The 17,542-nt window shown below is 40.7% G+C and overlaps 1 protein-coding gene across 2 annotated transcripts in view; it reads left to right on the forward strand.

Annotated features, from left to right (window-relative positions):
• The window catches only part of SLIT3 (slit guidance ligand 3), a 585,281-nt gene that overhangs the window by 484,170 nt on the left and 83,569 nt on the right, over positions 1-17,542 (forward strand). For both annotated transcript variants that reach the window (XM_048487936.1, XM_048487937.1), the window contains 2 exons: positions 8,317-8,480; positions 11,644-11,768. In XM_048487936.1, coding sequence (XP_048343893.1) covers positions 8,317-8,480; positions 11,644-11,768 — 289 coding nt within the window. The remainder of the gene's footprint in view (positions 1-8,316; positions 8,481-11,643; positions 11,769-17,542) is intronic.

Raw genomic sequence — 17,542 nt, forward strand, 5'->3', positions numbered from 1 at the left:
CCAACTATCTGCAGCATTACAGCTGCCACTCAAATTTTATTAAACAGCAGCATCGGAAACATTGACATGAAGTCCAATGAATTGGTTGCCATCACCAATCTATCCAGTATCTTTAGAGACGAAGTACCTATAAGGGTTCTGATCAAAGATGGCTTAGTAACATTGGAATGTTCTCTCCTTTGAGTGTTAGTGCTAAGCTCCCTCTCTGTGTATTTCTCACTGCCAAAGTGCAACACTGCATGGTTGTAGTGTGCTCAGTAGGTTCCTAAGTGACAGAACATCATCTGTGCACCCTATCATCTGAGCTATGCGTGTCCTGGTTTATGCAGAATTGGGGGGATGACTGGGTGTGGGGGGGACTGTCCAGCCACTGAGGAGAGGTATGATTGTCTGTGACTGTAGTCAGTATCCTGTGCCACACTGGAGATTGTGGGTGAATCTGAAATTATCAGGCAAGGGATTGGGGGAGCTTGGACTTTCCCTTTGTTGTGGACACCTATGGACCATGCCGTGGGTTTTGCTGGCATAACTTTAGGATAACCCTAGGATTTGCCAACAATAAACTTTCCCTTTGAAATGCTGGGATATGTTGGCTCCCTTAACACTTTTGGTTCCTGATTCACTGCTGTGTTGTATGATGAAGTTTCAAAACTAATTGGCGTATTTAAGTCATCAGGGACCAGAGTTACTCACCTAAGAGGCTTTGAAGACCTCCAATGAATAAGTTTTCTGGTCAGGCGAATGTCCTTATATCATAGGAAAAACTCAAACTGTTCCAAAATTTCTGGACTAAATAAATTATTATCAGATCCACACATGGGCATAGCTACAAAACATGGCATCCAGGGCAACCACTGAAATTGCACCCCACCCCCCACCCCCCGAATCCACTTCCCTACCATGGCATGCAGGAAAGAGAGAGAGAGAGTAATGAAGGAAGAGAGAACAAGAGAAAAAAGAAACCCCCTGAAGGTCCAGAGACTCAGATTCTCAGAGGAAAGAGGTCTATTTTCAATTCAGGATTCCCAAATAGAAATAGAGGCTGATCAGCCTGGCCTGCAAATAAGACTTTGTTCTAGACACAGAAGATGTGGGCAAGAGGAACCCCAGCCAGTCCCTTTGAACTCTCTGGGACTCCTTCCCAGCTGAGAAATGCCAAAGCCTGGTTTATTTAATGATCCAAACTCCCACTGGCTTTATTTTTATCACTGCAGGGGAGGCAAGAAAAGGGCTGGAGGCCAAAGAATGGAGTTGTGTGCCTGTCATGACCTTGGTGCTCTGTAGCGCCCTGGCGAGGTGGCCTGCATGTCACAGGGCCCCACTAGCTTCCCCAGTAGCTTCCCTCAGGTGGCCTAGCAGACACAGGTCCTGACTGCTCCCTCTCTGAAAGAGGATTGGAGATATGGGAGGGGGAGATCTACAGGAGGAATCTGTGGGTTTTGCCAGGCTAGAGAAAGGGGGGCCTGCCTAGGCATGAAAAAACCACGTCCCCTGCAGGAAGCTTGGCCTCTCACTGTCTCTCTTTTTCGGGCTGGCCCTCCTTCCTTCCCTGTCCCCCTTTCCAAAACCACCTGAACTCTACTACCCTAGTGCAGCTTGCACAAGCATCAGGTGCATGTGCAAAGGGAGGAGGACCAAGTTAAGGAAGTGGCATGAGAGAGGAGGCCACCCACCATGAGAGATGCCCCTGGCCTGACCCAGCCCATCCAACCTGGGTACTTCACTGTGGCCAGGCAGGTGAGCCAGCGAATGGGACCAGTCAGCTGGCCGGGCCCACAAAGCCCCTCCCTCATTAGCATAGGCCTCCCCTGAGCTAACCGCTGCCCACAAAGAGGCAGCACACCAGTCACTTGGAACTGCTCCACCGCTTCCACCTTCCAGTCTGGGACAGGCTTTGGTGTAGTGACAGTGTCCCAACTCCTCACCTTGGGGGGGGGGCAGACTGTCAAGTGCGCCCCCCATGTGACCCATCCCCCTCACAATGGCTGTGGATCCACATGATCACTACAAGCCACTAATGATTTCCTCCAGGATCTGTTCCTTAGAATAGAATGAAACCTCTTCCAGTGAGGAACTGAAACAAATAACCTTTGGAGTAGAATTTTTTATGTAGTTTTCAAATGCTCTCTGAAGCCTCAACACTGAATTAGCTTCTTGACCTTCATTAAGCCTCCACTTCAGATGATGAGTGTAAAACTAGAATGTCTCAATCTGGAATAATATATTCTGGGTCAGTTAATTGGCTTGGCTTTGAGTGGCAATAACACCTTTTATTTTCAGAGAAAATTGTCATACAAGGACTCAGATCATATAAACATGTCGTGCACCATTTGTGCAGGGGTCTTTTTTTAGAAATCAAACTAAGTGCAGGTTGTTGTTTTTTCTAATTGTGATGGGTAATCATTATTGTCTTTTAGTCACACAGAAACACCGGAATTCGGGTCAGAGAGCTACGCAACTCAAAATGAAAAGCACTCACAATACGAATGAATTTATTGTTTTAAATTACCTGATCTCAAAAAATCAGATCAACTAGCAATATATTAACAATATATTAAAATCATATAATTTAATTGACTATAGTGCATAGGGAAACCTTCATCCCCAAGCTGTTTTTCCCAACCTCATATGTCACTAAGGAGCTCTTCTTTGTCCTATTGGGGAATCTTAGCATGTAGCTGTGAGACAAATAATGGCTCCTTAGCATTATTTCAGCTCTAAACTTTCCCTCCACATGTAATCATTATCTGAATCAGGCCCATGCATTAATAGGAAGCATATAACTCCCATAGCATAACTGCTGACCTAACACAGGAACATATCCATAAATTGGTATCAGCATGAAGGAAAGCTGTGAGCAAAAATGAACTATACGAGCTGAGTGAAAAAAATAGATAATTTCTATAGAATGCAAAGTAGATAGAAGGTATGTTATGGCAGACCAAATGCAATAATGGCAAGAAGTGTTGTAGCAAGAAGTAACATTTTTCTAATAGTAGTATGGATCCAACCCAATGGTGAAGCTCCCACGGGGACATCTGGGGACAAATACCCTGGGCACTCCCCGTGGGAGTCACGTGGGGGCACAAAATCACCTGATCGCACCCCGCCCCCTTCCTTCTCCCCAATCGCACCCCCTTGTCGTCATCCTCCTTCTCCTTGCCTGGTGTGCTCTCTCTCTCTCTCTCTCTCTCTCTCTCTCTCTGTTTCTATATATTAAAAAACTCACTCAGCTTTGTATTTGTGGCCCTTTTCGCATGGGCCTTTTACAGTGCCCTGGGGACGGCAAAAACGCCATCCCGAGGGAGCTATTTGCAAGGGGGAGCGGTCTCACAGGGGGTCCGGAGCGGTCGCGCAGGGCAGGGGGCGTGTCCCCTGGCCTCAGCGACACGCCGAATGGTTGCAGGGATGGTAAATCGATCGGGCGCTGCTGTCTGCCCGGTCGTTACCGGGACCGTTCGTGTGAACTGTCCCGGGGAGGTTGGGTCAGCGTACATGACCCCCAGCATGGCCGTGTGGAAGCGGCCTATGTCTCCACAATCAGCAAATCTTTCAAATTATGGTGAGTTCCAAGTTCATTTTACACAGTTTCTCAGCATCTTCAGGGCATCTGAAAATCACTATTTTGTAATTTGCCCTCATCCTTTTCTGCCCCTCCAAAAGGATATTTCCTCCAAACTGTCCCCCAGCACCCTCAGAGCCTGCATGCAAATGAGCCTTCTGCTCATTGGCTCCTACTTTCAGTTTTGCCTCATGAAGGGGGCGAGAGAAAACTGATGAAAGGGCTGGGATGAAGCCAGCAGGGACAGTAGAGAGGAGATCATGCATGCCCTTCTGAAAGTTGCACTGGTAAGTTTTAAAAGAAAAGACTTTCTGCTTTGAGTTTTACAGAGGCTTCACAAGGGGGCTAATCAAAACAAAAGCTATTGAGTGGCTTTTACCTGTTATCTTCCAACATAAGCACAGTATGATATCTGTGAATTGCATTTGCACGAGCTGTTTAATGCATTGAATATGAAAATAATCCCTTTATAGGTAATGGTTTAGCACTATAAAACTTCATTATGCAAACAGGCAGCATGAATTTTGGAGATTCAGAATCTGGAGAGTTTACAAAATAATCTCATAAATGCTAGAATGCATCCAGCCATGAAACTTGAACAACTGAACCTGCAAAGTTTTAATTAGTAGTTTTTTTTAATATTATGCATAAGCCATATAGTTTTAAAAATTATGCATGTACATGTAAGTGTTGCATACTTGATTTCACTTGAAAAAGATCGATCTTTAAACCTTCCAGTCTTCCCCCTTGCTGTTTTAGTTGCTTGTGGCTATTTTGTTTTTGGTATAGCTTTTGGCATATACTGTAATTTAAAATGCAGTGTCTCTCAAAGTAAGTGCATAATGTGGTTTTTCGCTATAGATAGTGAAATGAATTTCAGATATTTAATAGTTAGCTAAAGAGTTCAAGTCATATTGTTCCAACCTCCAGGTGGTGGCTGGAGATCTCCTGGAATTACAAATGATTTCCAGGTACAGAGATCAGTTCACCAGGAGAAAATGGCAACTTTGTATGGTAGATTCTGCATTTCACTGCACTGTCCTCTCTCTGAACACCCCTTCCACAGGTTTCACCTTGAAAATCTCCAGGTATTTCCCTGTCTGGAGCAGGCAACCCTAGTTCTGAACAACGTTAGATAATAGCTATATCTTCAATGTTTGTGATGTCTAAATTGTAAACAAAGGAGCCTAGAAGAAAGAGCAGGGGACACAAACACATAGCTGTTCATAATTTCTCTGCATCTGGGATTGTAGAAAGTGATGTGTTGGAATGCTGGGAGTAAACTCGTCACAGTAAACTCCATGAAGTTCAACAAAAAGGCATAGAGGCCAAAGTCTGATGTTGCCTCTTGGCACTGGTATTCAGAGGTTTACTGCCTGTGAACGTGGAAGTTCTGCACAGTTTCAGCACTCAAGACAGATTTTTCAAGAGCAAGTCAAGAAAGTAGATTCTGAGTTTGTGCCCAAGCAGCCCACAGCAGCTTTTTTTTTTTTTTTGGGGCTGTCGCCAATTGATTGTTTTAAATTACAGATGGAACTACTGTTTTATATTTTATTGTATGTTTTAATTATGATGTAAACCGCCCTGAGCCTACTGGGGAGGGCGGTCTAAAAATATAATTCATACATACATACATACATACATACATACATACATACATACATACATACATACATACATACATACCCAGGCTGATGACTGCTCACCATATAAATTCAAATGAATACTTAACCACCACCCCCTCTCTGGAAAGAACCTTTGGGTCATCCAGGGGTTACTTTGGGCTGCACCCTTAGCAATTAGAGGACGACTCGGCAGTGCTTGGAGTTCTTGTAGATAGAAATGTGAAATAGGCATTCAGAGGAAAAGATGGAAATTCAGTCTTGCTTGTACTGTGGCTTATTTGGGCAGGTTTGATATTAATCCAAATTGGCTATTATTTCTGGCAATGCTTGGGAGAAATGCAGAGGAATGAGTGGAGGGTAATAAAACATTATTCACAACAGTAATAAAACATTTTGAAAGCATTTTAAGTTGTATGACACTTATAAAATTCTTTTAAGTGTTATAACAGTTGTTAAACATTTTGAAAACATTGTGAAAATGTTGTCAAATATTTTTCAACTCTGCTATGCGCCATGGCCCGTTGCTGTGTTCAGATTTGTGAGACAAATTCTATAATGTGATGATGGCTTTGAGATGGTGCAAAAAATCGTTCTTTGGTTGTAGTGGGGGAGGGTGACCTTTGGTCATGGGGGAGCGCAAAACTCAGATTTTGCCCCAGGCTCCATTTTTCCTAGCTATGCCTCTGATACAACCACCCTTCTTCCAGTATTTCAAAGGCTTCTTCCAACTTAAGTGGCTTTTGCCACTGGAACAGGTTGTTAGAAATGTGGTGTCTTCTGCTTTTTGACAATCTAGAAGTTTTGATATGTGGGTCTTGCTTTTACAATTTGAAAATGCTAGACTTTTGAAACTCATAGGTAAATTCCACTGATTTCAGTGGAAGTTACAAATAAGGATGCTTAGGAGCAGGTATATTTTGTGATAACAGCTGCAGCATCAGTGATAAATTAATAAATGGTACAGTGTATTTCATTAATACAACTACAGCTGGGTGTGTATAAACATTTAAAAGTGTGTTTGTAATCTGTAGGAATTTTGAATATAAATTGGGTACGGTGGCCCCTTTAAGGAAATGTTGCTGTTGCACTTATTTAATTTTGATGGCTGAACCCCTGTTGGTAATTCAACTCATGAACTCTCAGCATGAGTTTGTCTAGGGCAGAGATGTTTCATCAATCCTGTCTGTAGAATTATATCAACAATATTAGTAGGATTTCATCTGTCAGTATTCCATCTGCAATTTTTTTCAAAACATTTTTGAGCATGAACTCTATTTTCAGAAATTATTTATGTTATCTTTAATGAAAAAAGTCAACATTCAAAATTAATTTTTGTTCGTTTTTTCTGTGTAAATAATTTCCGTTCTCTCTAGGAGCTGAACCCAATTTCATTTTTTTGTATCCATGAATATAACCAAACACTCCTGTAGAGTGAGAACTTTGTTAAAACCAGTCTAAGATTATTGGGAATTACTGCCCTTAACCTTTCAACCATTGTCCTACACAAGACATTTTAGTTGCAAAGAATTTTTGCAGTAATCAGTTCTAAGTTAAACTGAAACTGATAATGATGTTAGAAAAATATTCCAATAGTATTATTGTACTCAACACAGATTGCCCTTTGGGTAGAAGCCGTAGTGATTGTCCTTTAAGTTTAAAGGATCATGATCCTTTAAGTTATACCATACTGCATACTATGAATTTGCTCTTGATTTTTTGGCTTCCACATTAACCAATGCAAAATTGTTCATGATTGATGGGGATTCATACATAGAAACAGGAACTTAGCCAACATCCCATTTGGGGGTACGCAAAAATATTATGTAATCGCTTTGCTAATATGGGGGTACAGTTTTAGGGAAATGGATTTCTGAGGGGTGCAAGAGTGAAAAAAGTTTGGGAACCAGTGATGTAGAACCTACTCAGTACATCAGAATATCAGCCATAGACAAAAAAGTGTGCATAGGTAAATTAAGCGGCAAACTGTAAGTAATAGATTCTTCATTTTGGGTCAATTCCGCACAGCATAATTATAACGGGTTACATTCAGTATTTTAAAATTCGGGTCTATTTTATCCTGGTTTCTCCCTTCACATGGGTACCCATTTCTGTGAAAGAATCGAGTTAAGACCAAGAGGATTTATTTTGCATGAGGCCAGCTTTTTTTGCTTTTTACAACCAAGGATGTATGTAAGGGGGGGTTCCAGGGTTTAACCCCCCATTATATGTCTGAAGCTCCGCCCCATTTGTGATTTTTTAATATTTTGTATTTTTTTGTATTTTTTGTATTATTAAGTGTTCTCAAATAAAATATTATGTCCAGTTTTGTTTAACAGATGTTCTGCAACTGCAATTCTGCAGTTCTGCAGTTGCAGAACATGTGTTAAACAAAACTGGACATAATATTTTATTTGAGAACACTGAAAAAATGGACTGATAACCCCACCCGCAATACAATGCACTCAACCACACCTTTGCATAGCAAGTTCCACCCAAACACTTAATGATTGGTTCCCCACCCTGGGACATGGACAATATACCCCACTAAACTTTCCCTTCTCACTTAGACACAGTGTGAAACAGACTTTTCTCTGTAATACACCTCTGAAGATGCTAGCCACAGATGCAGGCGAAACATTAGGAACAAAATCCACCAGACCACAGCCACACAGCCCGGAAAACCCACCAGAACCAGATCTGCTTAGGTTTGCTTGCACAGTCTTGGACTAGGATGCAGTGCCTAACCTGAAAGCTGACATCTGGAAGGACTACCTTGAAAGGAGGAAAGTTTAAATCCTCTCTCTTCTTTCTTCTCATCTACCTGCTTCCCGCCAATCTCTTCTTCCTACTTCTGGACTGCTCAGTGCGGCCAAGGGCAATAGTGTAAGGGATGTAAGCCTCAGTCTCTCCATAAATTAGATGAGTTTTCATGCTGATACTTGAAAGCAGAGGGAAAGACATGGTAGGAAAGGGATTGTGATTTGTTGTGCTGGATATCTCAGAAACCAGCAATAAAGGAAAACTAAAAATATATGATCATCACATCTGCATAAAAGTATAATAATGCAAGAACATATGGGACAAAAAGTTTTAGAGACTTGCTGAATCACTTTGTTCTTACCCTTTCAGGGCGCTTGGCACTAACCCCTTGCATTGTGACTGTAGCCTGCGCTGGCTTTCAGAGTGGGTAAAGGCGGGCTACAAAGAACCAGGGATTGCACGGTGCAGCAGTCCAGATGACATGGCAGACAGACTGTTGCTCACGACACCAACCCAGCGTTTCCAATGCAAAGGTAGGTGTAATCTATTGGGAAACAATGTATTTACTACCATACACTACATTGCTGCTGGTGAACTTACTCCATATCATTTGACCCAAGGCATTATGTGTCGAGGTTATTGGTATAGGACAGGGGTAGGGAACCTGCGGCTCTCCAGATGTTCAGGAACTACAATTCCCATCAGCCCCTACCAGCATGGCCAATTGGCCATGCTGACAGAGGCTGATGGGAATTGTAGTTCCTGAACATCTGGAGAGCCGCAGGTTCCCTACCCCTGGTATAGGAGAACTCTATGAATGTAAAATGATGATAGTTCTGCCACCTATTAGTCTTTGGTGTAACTGCACCTTTTCTGTCTATAGAATGTACTTTTCTGTCACAGATTTGAAAACGATAAAACACAGTATATATTTTTAGTCACCTTGGTACACATCTATTATTTATATGAATGGCCTTGTGTGATTGTAGTCCTATGTAATGTAACTATTTTAAAAATCAGATTTTTTTCTTTTATATTTAGTTACGTCTATTTTTATATTATGTTACTTTGTTCAACTAAAATTAATTTTTAAAAATAGGGGGAAATCAGGTTTTATAGACAAATATTTTAACTAACTTTGTCATCTGCAAAAAGTTATCTAATTTTTATATGAACTGCTTAACCAAGCTTCTCTGTCTGCTTTAACCAATTGGGTGTGCCAGTGTTGTCTTTTGCTTAATTGGCTTGAGAAAAATGCTTGCCAAGTCCTTTTAGATGGTGTTTCATCACTTCTTGATGGATCATTCCATTTTAATTTTTATTTTGCACCTTTCATTTGTGAACACTGGCTCTGACATTAAGTTTTTTATGGAATTTACACACATTTTCTAGAATACAGGTGTCAAACTCGCGGCCCTCCAGATGTTATGGACTACAGTTCCCATCATCCCCTGCCAGCATCATGCTGGCAGGGGATGATGGGAACTGTAGTCCATAACATCTGGAGGGCCGCGAGTTTGGCGCCTATTTATTTATTTATTTATTGAATTTCTATACCGCCCTTCCCTGAAGGGCTCAGGGCGGTGTCCATCAATATATAAAACAGTTAAAATCCATTCCGCATTTATCTCAGTTAAAACCATATATAAATTATTAAAATTCTGATGGCAATTAAAATTGTTTCCCCTTCCCCATTTCTTGTACCCATGGAGGCCAGATATCACAGAGTGTGAAGGTGAATTATTGTCCGGCTAAACGTAGCCAAGCAGCGTTGCATCACAGAGTGTAGCCGGTGTTATCCTGGCTGGCCAAACAGCCCTGACGGAACAAGGTCCGTTTTACAGGCCCCGGCTTGGAAACTCTTGTATGTCCCGCAGAGACCCTGGATCTCTGGAGACCTGTTCCACCAGGTGCAGGGGCCAGGGCTGTAAAAGCCACAGGTCCCCTTGTAGAGGAACCAATAACCGGACCGCACTTTGGGGCCAGGGATCACCAGAAGGTCCGCCTCCGAGGAGCGGAGGGGCCTAGCAGGGCGATATAGGGAGAGACGGTCCCGTAGATATGCTGGTCCAAGGCCACTAGAGGTTCGTGAATGGGCAGTCCTGAATTTCCGGAAGAATATTCTCTTTGTGACAGGCAGAGATATTGGTCCAAAACACTGAGAGGCAGAGATATTGGTCCAAAACACTGAGAGACAGTGAGGGAGAACTGCGCCCAGAGCAGACGTACGCCCTGTGCCCCTGCATACACGCATACACACTAACATCACGCCAAAATATGTATCAGATTCTGTGAGTTCCCAGCTTTCTTTTTTTTTAAAGTCCTAGCCCATTTAATTTTATCTATGTAGCTCCAAAAAACAGGACTAAAGGCTTATCTTTTTTAAAAAAAACAAAGGAGGAAAACAAGTCTGAGAAAGATTAGAGAAAAGCTAGGGAAACCTTGGGAGGTATATGAACTCTCTATGATGCTGTAGGGAAGCAGAAACAGAAAACACTTCCCCACAGCATTTAACTGGAGGCAAATAATTCCTGTGGAAACATGCTATACCTAGGTTTTCTCAAAACCACTACCAACTTGCAGAAAGACATAATAGGACTATAATTGTATCAATGAACTGCCTTTCAGACAGTTTGCTCAGAAAAAAATGACAGTTTTTTTCAAATAATACTTTATAAATGCATGTGGAAAAATGCGTGGGGTCTGTGTGAGTGTGTGTGCATGCAGGCATTTGTTTTAATGTGTTTGTGTGTTTTTAATTACTGTTTACATTTTCAGCCTTTTTTACTGCCTAAGGGAGCTAAAGAAGAAATGCTGCATGTTGTAAAGGAACAGCTTACCATCTGTAAATAGGAAACGTGACACTCAAAACAGTGTATTGAAAAATAAATTTGCATAAATGTCAAACAATAACAAACTATGTTGTACTCAGACATACAGTTACTTCTGGTTTGTCTCTCATGTCACCCCAGATCCCTGATTGTCACTCATACTATATTGTCACTGCCCTGCAAGAAGCACTGGGGCTGCTTCCCCTCTCTCTTTTCCCTGCAGAAGAAATCATTCAGTCAACAGGACTCTATACTGTGGTTCAATTTTGATGGCTCACGTTGCTAAAATCTACTATTTATTTGTTATGTTAAACTTCCAGCTGACTCAAAAGAATAGACCTCTTCTTGTTTCATTCTGCTGTGCACAACTATGTACTTTGCTAATAGGATCAATTAAGGTTTGCACTGCCTGTCAGACCAACGGCCCTCTTCCTTGCTGCAAACTATAACCACAGTGAAAATTAGGGATGAAGAAACATTTCTGGCCATGAGACTCAAATGAAAAAAGGGACTGATTCTTCTAGTTCACCTGATGATTATATTTGTAATGTGCAATATTCTCTTTATTTTGGTCGTTGCTGCTTGCATGACAATAGCTTGACAAATTACAAGTATTTCTGGTTGCTACTCTTTGATCATTACAATCATTACTTGAATATCATGGTATAATGAATCTTTCTAAAAGAGCCCTTCTTACAGTACTGCCCTTAATTCGTTTTTGGTGCAGATCACCAATTACCGACATGCAACGTAATTCAACTAAAGTTCTTCAGATTTCCAGCAGCAAGATATGTGCTCAGAACAGTGATGAATACAGATTACAGGAAAATGTCTTCAATTGTAACAGTGTGTTTTTCTTTTTCAGGGCCCATTGATATCAGCATTGTGTCCAAGTGTAATCCTTGTCTATCCAATCCATGTAAAAATAATGGGACTTGCAATAATGATCCAGTAGATTTTTACAGATGTACTTGCCCATTTGGCTACAAGGTACGAGAGCAGCTGGACTATACTACTAAATTAAATGTTATTGCTGTTGACTGCTTAAATAATATGCTTTAAGAGGGTACAGGGGAGAAAAGAAGTAAGTTTATAGCAAATAGCCTGCACTGGTGCCTCACTGGTTTACAAAGCTGATAGTGAATAGTGAGAGACATGCATTTACAACAGCTGATATCATGGGGGAAGTGCAGACGCATGTGAAGGAAGAAAACATGAACATTATTTATTTATTTATTTATTTATTTATTTATTTCCATTTTTAAACCGCCCTCCCCCGGAGGGCTCAGGGCGGTGTACATCAACATCAAATAAATACAAATATAAAAATATGAATACATTTCTTTAAAAGCAATTTTTAAAATTTCATATTCTGTCTTGCACTTTGGACGTATTAATCATTTCAACTTGCAAACCTAAAAGTGTTGTTACCTATGTGTGTACCTAGTGATGATGGCATAAGATTGACAGATATAATGGACCCAAACATAAGGGGGAAGGAGAACACAATACCCAAAAACAACTTGTACGGTAGACATGGTAGAAACTGAATAAGCTTCATTCCCCTCCAGCCCACATCTATCTTTTTGCTACAGATTATTAAACAAAAATGATATTTGAAAAGTTTAAATGTATAATTCAAATGTGCAGAAGAATCACTTCCTTGTTACCAAGCTAATCCCCACCAGAAAGGCATGCTAATTCAGTAACAATACCTTTCTTCCCTCTCACCAGCTACCACCAAACATATCTGTCCATCTGGAAGCTATTTCCTTTACCTAGATAAATTGTCCTAAGTCTGCCCTCTCAGTATGTGTTATTCCTTGTTTGATCTAGACGTGTAGAAAATTGTGTGTGGAGGAGTGCATTGCTATAGCAGTGAAGCAGGGGACCCTAATCCAAGTATGAACTTCAGCAAAAGAGCTGAAGGAGTTTAATTGATTAGTCAGCAACACAACTAAAAAAATATTTTCCTTTTCTGGTTCATAATCATAAAAGCAGCAAGCCTTCAGCCACATGTGTTGCCATAAGTTAAATGTGTCACTGCTTCAACTAAAGTTGGAATCTTAAATTACTCAAGAGCTGAACTAGCACTTTTTTGCAACCTTATCCATTTGGAAATTAGGACATAATTGACATAGATGAAGTTGCAGTGTTAAATTACCTCATGGGGCTGAGTCTAATAATCCAAATTGTGGCTAATCCATAAAGGGCTTATGTGGTGCCTGCATAAGAACATCTACTGCTCCTGGGTCAACACTTTAGTACCATACCATTAAAGACACATTTTCCAAAAATATAGGTACATTTTAGCACACAGAAAACCCAATCAGCACTGATTATATTGCTGCTGATATATAGACCACCCCCTACAACATAAGCAATTGAACAAATAAAACAGGTTCAACTTAAACAATACATATTGGATGTGATAGACACAACCAATCCACTGAATAATCCATTATGAATCCATACTGGTTGATTTAACACACAAGGTTATTTTGATGTTGGACAAGTAAAAGATTGTAACATATTGCTGTTTCATATTAAGGGAGTACATAGATCCATCTAGTCCAATCTGGTCTCTTTTCACTGGAATAAACTCTGATCCTTCCCTGGCCTATCTGAAATTCTTTATCTTGAAATCGAAACTATGACCCACACCATATGTGCTGTCTCACTTAAATAGGGCCCATTCCCATGCATTATAAAAGCACCATATAGATTGGCACTCCCATCCAAAGACCCCCATGCTTATAGCATGCCACCATGGTACTGGCAACCATAGTCAGTATTCTTTCATCATTCTTCAGAGGTGGAAGAGGTGATTCAAACACCCCTTGGCAAGGCTGTGACTGTATAGCAATCACACCAGAGTATACAGCAACCCCACTAACATCCACCAATGACACTCACACACAACTCAACCGATCTCTGCCTAGCAGTGCCGCCACGTTCCCCTGATGCCCACACAGAGAACACCAGAAATGAGGGAGAAAGGAACAGCTAGTCTCTTTACTCTCATGAGCACCAGTGGCACAAACAGCAAGAGTCTAGAGCTAACCTTCTCTTGTGAGCTGCACAGATGTGGGTTGAAGTCCACAACTGTAGCCAAATTGCTTTTTGCCAGTTGTGACTGGCTGCAGACTTAGCCAGTATCCTAAGCTGCATGGGTGTACGTGGTAGGTGTATTTTTTTCTTCTTCATGGGTCACTATGGGATGACTTCAAGCTGTGTAACCTCAGCTTGTGGGTTCTGTGGGGCAGTACTTGGAATGAGTTGCAACAACAATTTTTAAACAACAAAATGGTTTACTTTTCTTTACAATTTACACTTTTAAAACATCAACATTTAACGTTACAATTCAAGGTCCTGTTCAGGTTGCATTACAAGTCCTTCTATTTACAGTCTACTGATATTGCCAAGTCCAAATTCTCCTTTGCAAGTTGGCTGGCTCCTGAAGACTCCAAGGACTTGATGAACAGGTTGCAACATGATGAAGGTCTCCAGGAGAACTCTCACCCATTACAACCACAAAAGAAAACCCTGAAACAATAAACTCCAACATTTACAACACAGCAAACAACAACTACCTTCCCAGTAGTTCCCAACAATATTGAAATTACCTTAACAAGGTGTTAAGGGCTTATAGAAATCAAGGTCCGAGTCTGGTAGCCTTGCTTCTGTAAAGAGCTCTTTCAGCCTTTCTGCTGCTCCGAGTCTCCACCCCCTTACTGGGCCAACCCATTCTGGGCATGGGGGTTACAGCTGCACCAGGGTTTTCAGTAGCATAATGATGAGAGGGTCACATCTGGGACTGGAGAAGGTTAGGAAACGAGTGAGGTCCTCCTCTGCCCGTAGCCCAGTCCTGAAACCAACCATTTCTATGTACATAGGTTATTATGATGCTGCACTGGTTCAACTTGCTGCCAGTGTAACTGCAAGATATCCCAGCATAGTATTTAGTCAGCATCCTAAGCCCAATCAAGACGGGTCTTAAAATGGATGTCTAAAAAGTGTAGACATGAAAAAAATAGACGTTGGATGTTTCACCATTGATAAAGCCTTAAATTCAAAGTGCCCTTAGGCTTAAGCAATTTTTTTTTGTATTTGCACTGAATGTTTCCCTATTTACACTTCCACTTGTCGTATGGAATCCATTGCCGAATAAAGTAATAGTTTCAGCAGTGGCTTGGCAGATGGAACTGTTCTTTAAAGAATAGTTTTAGACTCATGCCCATGCTTATTCCCCACACATGAAGAGATTCCCTATGGCCCTTTTGTGTAATTGGCAAATATTTATGAGCTTTGACTATTATAATAAAAGCCATTTGTGTTTTAGAATTTAAAGGGAGACTCAAAGGAAGATGGAATAATATTGTGGTCAATCAGGCAATGCAAAATAGCATAATTAAGAATAGTAAGAGTAGAACACTGAGTGTGCTACTGGTTGCTCACTAAGATTCAATTAAAGCACAGAAGATCGATGAGAATACACAAAATACAAATGAAAATTGGCAATTAAATTTGCACGGTAACTCCCACTGTTAATGAAAACCTTGCAGGGAGTTTCGTTTGGAGTAAGTTCAAAGATTTATTATGATTGACATCAGATAGCCACATAACCTTAAAGTCCCAACTTTAATAATGCCATCTTAGAATGTATGTTCACAGTTTCAGCAGGGTTAAGATGGAACACAGTACTGGCTGTATTATTCAGAATTCTCCTGGGAAACAACTACCCTATTGTGAGAGGAAAATATGCAAACATTTCACTCTGAACCAAACAATTGTATACATTAGTTCTGGAGGGTTTTCCAGGCTGTGTGGCCGTGGTCTGGTGGATTTTGTTCCTAACGTTTCGCCTGCATCTGTGGCTGGCATCTTCAGAGGTGTATCATAGAGAAAAGTCTGTTTCTCACTGTGTCCACCACCACCAGACCACGGCCACACAGCCCGGAAAACCATCCAGAACCAGTTGAATCCGGCCGTGAAAGCCTTCGACAATAAATTGTATACATTACTCTTCAACAAGACTCAGTAAATAATAAACGCTACATTTCTAAACTTGTTCCTATGTATCATCATAGCCATGGTTTTTCACAGTGTGAGAAATGTAATCATGGAGGAACTGGAAACCACAACTCTTATTTTAGCCACAAATATAGTTCCAGTCCCCTCTTCACATATAGTATATAATTTATTGGTTAATGGAATAAATCTTACATTCTCAAATCTAATTGATAAATTCCATATCACTACTATTAGTGCTCATCCTAATATATTGTCCAACCAGGTCTATTGGTAAAATGGTACACTTCCAAACCTGAGTTTTTATTCTTTTGGACTGTGCGTCAAATTCTTACTTCAATCTTCATAAAACTGAGCAGAATTATGCCACTTGCTGAAGATTGTTCTTGTTTTCTAGAAAAACAATGGTTTGAAAAGCAATTTTTTTTAAACTTCTGAAACTTCTACTAAATTTCCCCTTTAATAAATGTGGAGGTCCTTTCTCTGCATCCAGTTTCAAAGGTCTTAATTCTATGGAACATTTCTGCTTATTGAAGGATTTCCATCAGTTGAGTAGACCTTGCACATCTCTCCCAACTTCCAATTGCAATTCCAAAAGCTCAATGCTGCTTCAGGGTGGCTCCTTGCCTCCTGTCCCAAAACTAGTTAACCTTGAGGGAGCCAGTCCAGAGAAAGTCTGCAGTGGGAGAAGGGAATCAGCCCCCACTCCAGGCACAGAAATCCTCTCTTTGTTCTGATTCCCAAAAAGCAAGAATAAAAAGGAAAATGCTATTTGTATCCATAAAAGTGAAAGTAGAATCCTCCATTCTCTTTATTTAACATACTATGTAAGATCCTCTGAAGATGCCAGCCATAGATGCAGGTGAAACGTCAGGAGAAAATCTACTGGAAAACGGTCATACAACCCGGAAAACCCACAACACCCTAGTCATTCTGGCCATGAACGCCGTGGGCAATACCATGTAAACTTCCATTAATATCTCAAAACAGTGTTAGAATCTAAAGTTAGAAAAATATGCATTTGTAAGTGTTCCCTGTAATAGACTTGTTTATGCTTTAAGTCATTTATTGCAAGGTGCTGTGTTTAAATGTGCAGTCAATCTGGAGCCAGTCAGCCCTGTTAAGCATTAATACAAGTAAACAGGAATGTAAGCAGGAATTTTACAGTATAGTACAGTCCTCTGGAGACCTGATTTTCAGCTGTGGATGTATGTTGTTTTTAAATGGCAAATACCCAGACTCCAGATTGAAGATTCAGAATCCAAGAAGTAGCTTATACAAGACATATAGCAACCCAACTGCTGGCGTCCCTTTCAGTGCCTTTCCTGCCTCTTAATACAGGACACTAGAAATAACATCCGGAGGACTGACCTTTATACAACAAGGATGAATGGCCACTAAAGAACAAGGACTTGAAGAGCTTTTTTATAAGATTTTTAAATTCAATTTCGTCTTATTAGAAGGTGCAGGAAATATCTTACTTGTTATATGACTCTGTATATTCTTTATCCTAGAAATATTTATGCTGGCTAACATTTCAGTAACCTTTAAACTTATCCTAAATTCAACATGTCTCCATCCCTATTAATGTAATATTGCCTAGAGAAAGAATAGAAAGGATTTTCTGTTCTGTGTAAATTGAGTACAAAACACAGTACAATTAAGTACAACATACAATACAATGAAGCGGCACTATCTTTTATTTTTCTTACATGACAGTAGCCAACATTTAT

The sequence above is a fragment of the Sphaerodactylus townsendi genome, linkage group LG03, assembly GCF_021028975.2.
Source record: "Sphaerodactylus townsendi isolate TG3544 linkage group LG03, MPM_Stown_v2.3, whole genome shotgun sequence".
In the NCBI taxonomy this organism is placed as follows: Eukaryota; Metazoa; Chordata; class Lepidosauria; order Squamata; family Sphaerodactylidae; genus Sphaerodactylus; species Sphaerodactylus townsendi.